This window comes from Erpetoichthys calabaricus, chromosome 2 (assembly GCF_900747795.2).
Source record: "Erpetoichthys calabaricus chromosome 2, fErpCal1.3, whole genome shotgun sequence".
Lineage (NCBI taxonomy): Eukaryota > Metazoa > Chordata > Cladistia > Polypteriformes > Polypteridae > Erpetoichthys > Erpetoichthys calabaricus.
The window spans coordinates 74713056-74722015 of NC_041395.2; the positions used below are offsets into that span (position 1 = coordinate 74713056).

Consider the following 8960-nt stretch of genomic DNA (forward strand, 5'->3'; position numbering starts at 1 on the left):
GGGACTTGGAGCTTTAAGGCAGGAGTACAGACATGTAGCACACCCTATTATGCTTATATTGTCCCTAAATTATATTTTTTGTATTTATTACTTTACCCTGTATGTCATGAATTATAATGTTACCATCTGCAACACAGAAAAGGGAAAAAAAACAAACTTAAAACCAAATACAGTAATTCTGAATTACTAAGTAACTCAAGACTTTTGATATATTAATTTACAGTTATCAGGTATATTACTAATCAATTAACTAGTTTTTAGACACATAAAAGCATAAATTAAAAAGATTTGAAATTGGCCATTAAATTCCCACACATCTTTAATACATTATTACAAATACAAATTGTGAATATTAGGAAATCCAAAGCAAGTAAGAAATGGGTGAAAACATAACTTAGGAAACGCAAAAGGATTACAGTAGATTTATTTGTTTAAAAAAAAAAAAAAAAAGAGAGACCACACTTCAAGGCCAAGGCCGGACCACCCATTAACATGACACGTTTACTAAAAACCAAACCACCATGATGGGTTCACTTATTGCACTGCTATGTGCTTTAGCTATATTAAACTGAAGTGTGAATGTAAGTAAATCCAACTGTTAGTTTACTTAATCACTGATGAGGGTGATAGAATAACCATTAAAAGTATATACCAAAGAAAAGGTTGCTAAGTTTTGTTGTAAATAAAATGTTGTTTTGGAAATTAATTTACTGAAATTTACAACAGCTACTTAAACTATCAGCAATACAGACAGCAAATGCAGCAATGGCAAAAAAAAAAGTTTATTTAATGATACTAATCTTACAAAACATGTAATGCAGAATATACTCTAGTTATGTCTGAAGAGCTTGATTCCCATCCATTTCCACAAATGAAAGAACACGTACACCGGTATGGTTATAGGGAGAAGGAGACTGTAGAAGCACAGGCTGCTAGTGCTTGTACATCCCTCAGGAAAGTTTTTATCCACTGCTGCTGAAAAAAGCAGTCCAGTTAAAGAAATAATTGGAACTAAAACAGTCAGAGTTGATAATGACCACCCCATGTTATTTTTTCTTTCCTTAGCACAAAGTATTAATCAGCCTCTCTGGTCACTGTTTCTAAATGAGTTTACTCTAACTTGCTGTCATTCTTGTGCATCTCATTTCTGTGAATCTTTCTGGCATCTTGAGGGATCAGATTCGGTATGCCATCAACAACAGGATAGGCTATTCCCAGCTCATCATTTATAAGTTCATTGGTTTGTTCTTCATATCTGTTAAAAGGAAAAAAAGATTTTGTAAATATTAATTTTAACCATTTTCTGGTATTAAGCTTTTTTTGTAAATCATCTAACTTCATTGTATCTTTAAACTAACCTAATTCACATGATGCAAATAAAAACCTATCTGATATTAGTATTAAAACACAGTTTGCACTACACATCCTACATGTTATTGCCCTCCTAAACTCACAACTATGACATAACACTTATGAACATGATCAAGGAGAGGTTGCCATGCTTCCTGAAAGCACAATGTATGTCAGGCTTGTTCCACTACTTTGCTATAAACCAGAACTAATATGATTGTAAACTTTAATTTAAGATGTAGTTACATTATATATATACAAGTACAACAATACAGTTCTCTATTGGCATCAACCATGGCTCATTCCACACCAGCCCTTATACTCCTGGGCATGTTGTCAATGGGCCACAGAAGTCACCCAAGTGGCTGAACCAAAGAACTGAAGCCTAAGCTGTTACCATTATGATTGTCTATCTGCAGCACAGGTGCAGCCAATGTACTCTGAACATTGTTGCAGTCTTGCCAGCCCAAATGAACCATTTTTTCTGAATATCAACTCCAACTCTAGTAGGGTTCACACTTACTAAGACCCAATTGTTGTTTCAGCTGCATGTGGATGCAAATTATATTAAAAGCTGAACTGACATTAATAAATGATGTGATTTTTGCCATCTACTAAATATCAAGGACAGCTGCATTTTCAATACCCATTCATTTTCTGTAAGTAAAGGGTTGATATTTTACAATCACAGTTCAAGGTCATGATTTCAAAAAAATGCTTTCCATGCATTTGGCCAAACTGACATCAAACCTGTCCATTAGCCCCCACTTGCTTTCAGTACCTGAATTGGCTTGAATACATGCATCTCACTGTTAATTCACTGCCTGCATTTTGTGAAGAAATGGATCACGTTATGGGTCAGTTTTCCAAATGATTGTCTGCATGCCGCTTTTAAAGTCCTCCCTGTTTCCATAGCACTTGCTTAGAATGCAAATCTTGCAAATTGTGGACAGTTGCAAGTTGCTGCAGGGCTGGAATTTGTGGTGACAGATAAAAATCAACAAACATGTCACCCTGCAAAAGCCAATGTCAGTGAAACATGATTACTTTGTCTCGGTTCCTCTAAACTTGTTCTTCATACTCTACACTTACCATTATTTTATCCAGCTTATTATTAGGAGAATGGACATTTGTTGGAGTCTCTACCAGGAAAGGATGACAGCTTCTCCATATTTGCAGTCTTCTCTTAACACCTCATGCTTTTTGGACTCTTGAGTTTTATTTTATTGTTGTTTATATGTAATTACATAAGGATGTCACCCTGTTGGATAGACAACTTTTACTATTCTGTTCATTTTCAACAGTTTATAAATGCAGCCATTTGTTCATTTTTACTAATGATTTGCCTTTCATTTGTGGAAAAAAAAAATCACAGGGTGCCTTTGAAATACAGGATTAAATAATTTTTTTTTAAAAAATAGCATAACTTTTCTACTTTACATTTGCAATGTAGGCAAAATGGTGGCTCTGAGGTTAGGGATCGGTGCTGGCAATCAGAAAGTTGCCCGTTCGAATCCTGGAAATCCCAGAAGTGATTCCACTCTGTTGGGCCCTTGAGCAAGGCCCTTAACCTGCAATTGCTCCTTCCTGGGTGTGACGTTAACCCGTATCGAGACAACTTCATTCCATTCAAACTGGTGTGGTACTGAGGTGTCATCCATTGCATGGTCGTGCTCAGATCTTAATTTGGGATCCTGAGGAGGTTCGTTGTGTGGTGGGTGCAGCAAAATGCTGTATCAGTACATGCTCCCAACCTCTACATTTGTAATGTTAACTTAGCTAATGTAACTTATAAAATATATTTAGATGCACCCTCTAGTCTTCCCATTTGAAGCTGCTTTCAAAGCAACTAACTACAGATTTAATAAAATCAAATGTGAACTAAAAGTAACAATATTCTCAAAGCAGTTAAACCAGGTCAGAGTCACAAGGTTCTAGGGCCTATCCCAGCAGCGGCTTTACTTTGGCCATTTTTGACCCCAGAACTGATATTTAGGAATGGCAGTACCTTGCAACCCAAGTAAACACAATAACCAGTTTCAACGGTTAATAATGCAATTGCAAAAGATCCTGTAGTAACCAAATTAGCATTTATACATGACTAAATAAGATAAGGGAGACAGATGACCATTAGGACACTGAAAGAATGGCTGCTAAAAATGGGGCTGTGCAATCATACGTGAATAATACACCTCAAAAAAAATCAGTCATTTGAAGCAGTAATAACTACTAATGCCTTGGCTATAACTTGAATTCAATTTAATTGAATCTTAAGAAAGAGAGAATCAATTTCTATCAAAAACATGAAAATTTCTGGGTGACCGTAAACCTCTGACAGTTTGTGTATGGGTATACATATGCAATACTTGCATGCCGCTAATGTACAATTTTGCATGTTGGAATGAGATATACATATATATATATATATATATAAAAAATTATTATGCAGGCTGAGAGGGGTTCCCAAATTTTTTCATATATCTATCTTTATATCTATCTATCTATCTATCTATATATCTATATATATATTTATATATCTATCTATCTATATATATAATCTATATAAGATAGATAGCTATACGAAAAAGTTTGGGAACCCTTCTCAGCCTACATAATAATTTACTCTACTTTCAACAAAAAAAGATAACAGTGGTATGTTTTTCATTTCCTAGGAACATCTGAGTACTGGGGTGTTTTCCGAACAAAGATTTTTAGTGAAGCAGTATTTAGTTGTATGAAATTAAATCAAATGTGAAAAACTGGCTGTGCAAAAATGTGGGTCCCCTTGTAATTTTGCCGATTTGAATGCATGTAACTGCTCAATAATGATTACTTGCAACACCAAATTGGTTGGATTAGCTCGTTAAGCCTTGAACTTCATAGACAGGTGTGTCCAATCACGAGAAAAGGTATTTAAGGTGGTCAGTTGCAAGTTGTGCTTCCCTTTGACTCTCCTCTGAAGAGTGACTGCATGGGATCCTCAAAGCAACTCAAAAGATCTGAAAACAAAGATTGTTCAGTATCATGGTTTAGGGGAAGGGTGGCGAACTCCAGCCCTGGAGTGCTGCAGGTTTTCATTCTCACCATCTTCTTAATTAGTGACCAGTTTTTGCTGCCGATTACTTTAACTAGGGCCCATAGTTGTTTGTTTCTTTAATGCAGCCAAACTATAATGAGACACAAAACAAGCCACCACATGACCAGCTCCCCTGTGCCCATCACACAATATCTGAAATTAAAGAGAGGTGATGGTCTTGGTAAGGTTGATCTCTCAGGTCACCTAAATATTTTGACTGTGCTCTTAGAAAGAATAGAAAAACAACAGTTCTGGAAATGTGTGCTGTGGCAGAATGAGAGCAGCAACAGGCCATGGAATTAAATAACAGGTTCAATTAACAGCAAGAATCGGCTTCTCATTAAGAAAAGTGTTTGGAGTGAAATTGGTTGACGTTTGAAGCCCCAGTTTAGCTGGTCATCTGTTGGCTCGTTTCACATCTCATTTCTGCTTGGCTGTCATTTAATGAAGAAATGAATCAATTTAGAGGGCTGAACTCTTCTAACAGGGCTATTAAAGTGATGGGGGAAAAGTTAATTAGCAGTGAAAACTGATTAGGAAAAGGGTTAGAATGAAAACCTCTAGCTACTGTGGCACTCCAGGCCTGGAGTTCGCCATCCCTGGTTTAGGGGAAGGCTACAAAAAGCTATCTCAGAAGTTTAAACTGTCAGTTTCAACTGCAAGGAATGGATTCAGTTAATGGAAGGCCACAGGCACAGTTGCGGTTAAACCCAGGTCTTGCAGGGCAAGAATAATACAGGAGCGGCATATGCACAGGATTGTGAGAATGGTTACAGACAACCCACAGATCACCTCCAAAGACCTGCAAGAACATTTTGCTGCAGATGTTGCATCTGTACATTGTTCTACAATTCAGCGCAATTTGCACAAAGAACATCTGTATGGCAGGGTGATGAGAAAGAAGCCCTTTCTGCACTCACGCCACAAACAGAGTCGCTTGTTGTATACAAATGCTCATTTAGACAAGCCAGATTCACTTTGAAACAAAGTGCTTTGGACTGAGGAGACAAAAATTGAGTTATTTGGTCATAACAAAAAGCGCTTTGCATAATGGAAGAACACTGCATTCCAAGAAAAACACCTGCTACCTACTGTCAAATTTGGTGGAGGTTCCATCATGTTGTGGGGTTGTGTGGCTAGTTCAGGCACTGGGGCCCTTGTTAAAGTCGACGGTCGGATAAATTTAATTTCAACCCAATATCAACAAATTCTTCAGGATACTGTTCAAGCATCAGTCACAAAGTTGAAGTTACGCAGCTGTTTGATATTCCAGCAAGACAATGACCCAAAACACAGTTCGAAATCTACAATGGCATTCATGCAGAGGGAGAAGTACAATATTCTGGAATGGCCGTCAGAGTCCCCTGACTTGAATGTCATCGAAAATCTATGGGATGATTTGAAACAGGCTGTCCATGCTCGGCGGCCATTAAATTTAACTGAACTGGAGAGATTTTGTATGGAAGAATGGTCAAAAATACCTCCATCCAGAATTCAGACACTCAAAGGCTATAGGAGGCGTCTAGAGGCTGTTATATTTGTAAAAAGGAGGCTCAACTAAGTATTGATGTAATATATCTGTTGGGTTAAACAAACAATACTGTTTAAACTAGTGTATATGAACAAATTCCAGGTCTAAAATGTATTTTAAAAATCCAGTTATAACGGAAGTCATAACCCTGCGACAAACATTACGTCTCTCGCAGACCTACTTCTGCGTAATCAAGGAACAAGTCAGGTAAACTTCTTTGTTTTTGACGCAATCGAACATTAAAATAATAACATTCTCAACTTGTTGCTCTCAGTCGCCATTGTATAATGTAACTGACACAACACGTTAATCGAGGAGAGTGAAATCTTACCGCAATGACTTCTTTGAAAGAGGACACACCAAGTACTTTAATAGACTCTTGTCAAAACTGTCTTTGCTGCTTTGCTCGCTCTTGTCATTAAAACGGATTTCTGATACCCTTAGAGTGCGGACTGGAATCCTCTTGTTTATTAACGGCGTTATTGGAAACTGTCTACAGACATTACGAAGCATAATGCTCAACTAGAAAAAAGCAAATCCTTTGAGAAAGCCCTTTAGTTTACATCCGGGTTACAAGTCCATGTGTTTCACTGCTGAAATCCCTAATGCAACAGTGCTGTGAGGGAACAGTTCCTTTTGAAGGCATATATAGGGATACTGATAATTACTATGAACAGCCCTCTATAATTTAACAGAGAATCTGCACACTTTGGTTACTCCCACGCATAGTAATAATCTGAGATATGTATGATGAAAAATATCCCCGATATAACAAACAATTTTGGAATATGGACCGAGAAGTGTGTAAAATTCTTAAATCGAGTAAATTTTCTGCAAGTACAGTAGTGAGAAGAACTTACCCACGACTCGTTTAGTCCATATTTCAGCTCCGCGGTGGGGCTCCTAAACGGGTGTTCTTTTTAAGCGACCATAGCTGTGCTCTAATAAGAGGCTTGCCTTTAGTCCGAGTGGATACTTTTAGTGTGACGAGGCTGTGGGCGTTCTACCGGTGCTGGGCTATCCGAAAAAGGTCTCCTTCTGCTGGTGCCGTCATCTTCCTATCGTTGACAGTACCCGTGTTCTGCGGACACCTCCCGCAATCTGACGGAAGAGGATTTATGGTTGAATCGGGCGAACATTATTCCCAAAGACGTGATTTTTTTTTTCGGAGTTCTAACTGATGCCATATTTTAGGTCTCAATTGTTGCTGTACCTACTGCCATTGTGTCTAATTATTAGTGACCAATTGTTAGTGGAGCCAGCTTCACAGCTAGGCCAGTACCCAACGCTAAAAAATATGTAGCACCTAATGACACCAATATGTTAAATTGCGTAAGTGACTATGTATCTTCTGTTATCAACTGAACGATTATGCATTTGTGTCAAGTTAAATTAAGAGAAAAACGAAATCCTTATTATTGGTAATGAACAAAACAGAATCAAGGTAATAATCAGACTCAGTCTGCCAAAACAGTCTAAAATTGGCCATATTATCTTCCATGTGAGGCTGTATTCTCATTTTTTATATTTCTGCTGCTATATGCATTTGAATTTCCCAATGGGATTAATATAAATAATCTAAAAACAAAGTTAAAAAATGTTGGATTCTAAAAACTGAATTAACATTGAAACCATACTTTGGCAATATAACAAAAGTGGCCCTTTTTCATCTAAGAAGCATTGCACAAGTTAGACCTTACTTTGCACTTCAAGATGCCAAGAAGCTTATGAATGCATTTGTTTCTTCATGGCTTGACTAATGTTATGCCTTGTTTATGGAAGTACCTAAATATGTAATAGAAACGCTGCAGCAGGAAGATTGACAACAGGACCGGAGTGGGATTAAAATTCAGGATAGGAATATTACACTCGCTCAGACCATATCATAGATGTCCAAAAAAAGAGAAGGTTTTACTCTAGCCTACAAAATCATTATGCGGTGTAACAGTTTACTGCTCTCTACAACTTTGTCAATTCTACTGTCAGTGTCAAGTCCAACATAAATCTCCATCTCTACTGACATGAGCATAAAGGCCTCAAGGTGCTCCTGTGTAACAGATCCTTAACCTGTTCTTCACAGATTTCCTTCATTCACAGACCTCTTGTGTCACCACTTGTAGCCAATGCCAATGACATATTCAGCATCAGTCAAAAGATTGTAGCAAGACAAGAAAGAATTGTCAGCATATGGCACAGTTTCTGCTCATCAATTCCATGGTCTCATGAGAACCAAGAGTATTATCATCTGATCTTGAGAGCTCCTTCACTGTTCTCACACAATATCTATCCAAAGTTGACTTTTGCAGCCCCTCACAGTGTATCGCCAAGCTTGTTAGTTCTGCTTGCAAGGTCCCTGCTGTGACACAATCATCATAATTATCCAGAATTTGCTGAGTTTCACTCGAGTTGATTTTGGGAAACCATTCCGTCGTATCGCTGCAGAATGTTTAGGATCCAAGTTTTTTAATCCCACAAACGGGTAGGCAGTTGTTACTTTTGCTCCCTGAACACCCCCAGGTTCATTTATGCATATGCTTTGAGACTGTCCTTCTTGGGTTTAGTTTTTGGTCTTGGGTGGCTGATTTTCTTGCTTTCATTCTCTCAATTCGAATGCCCTTTTTTCCCTGCATTTTCTAGTTGTAGACTTTTCCTTACTTAATTTATCTATTATCTATCAGAGGCTATTTACTTTAGGGACAATTGCTTGTCTTGCCTCTTGTTGGAAATCCTGTGTTTCTTTTTCTGTATGGAAGTCTTCATTTCTTAATCTGATCTTTACAGAGTTGTCATTGGTGTGGATCAATGTGGTATCCAGCACTTATATTGATAAATGGACAGATATGGTGTAGCTGGTCCATGAATGGATGTAGCCAGGGCCTGACTGCATCCCTAATCTATAGCTCTTCTTCTCTTTAATAATAATTAATAATAATAATAATTAATTACATTTATATAGCGCTTTTCTCAGTACTCAAAGCGCTATCCACACAGGGAGAAACTGGG

General features: G+C 37.6%; 2 protein-coding genes across 2 annotated transcripts; both read right to left on the reverse strand.

The window, feature by feature from the left end:
* Nucleotides 1-764: 764 nt before the first annotated feature.
* Nucleotides 765-1045, reverse strand: LOC114645983 (phosphatidylinositol N-acetylglucosaminyltransferase subunit Y-like). Its single transcript, XM_028793931.2, has one exon. The coding sequence runs from the start codon at nucleotides 1043-1045 to the stop codon at nucleotides 830-832; it is 216 nt and encodes a 71-aa protein (XP_028649764.1). The 3' UTR covers nucleotides 765-829.
* Nucleotides 1046-1110: 65 nt separating this feature from the next.
* On the reverse strand, nucleotides 1111-6499 carry LOC114645982 (protein preY, mitochondrial-like). The gene is made up of 2 exons (XM_028793930.2): nucleotides 6289-6499; nucleotides 1111-1255 (listed from the first exon to the last, which is right to left on the reverse strand). Exons 1-2 carry the CDS (start codon nucleotides 6468-6470, stop codon nucleotides 1111-1113), a joined length of 327 nt encoding a protein of 108 aa, XP_028649763.1. The 5' UTR covers nucleotides 6471-6499.
* Between the last annotated feature and the right edge of the window lie 2461 nt (nucleotides 6500-8960).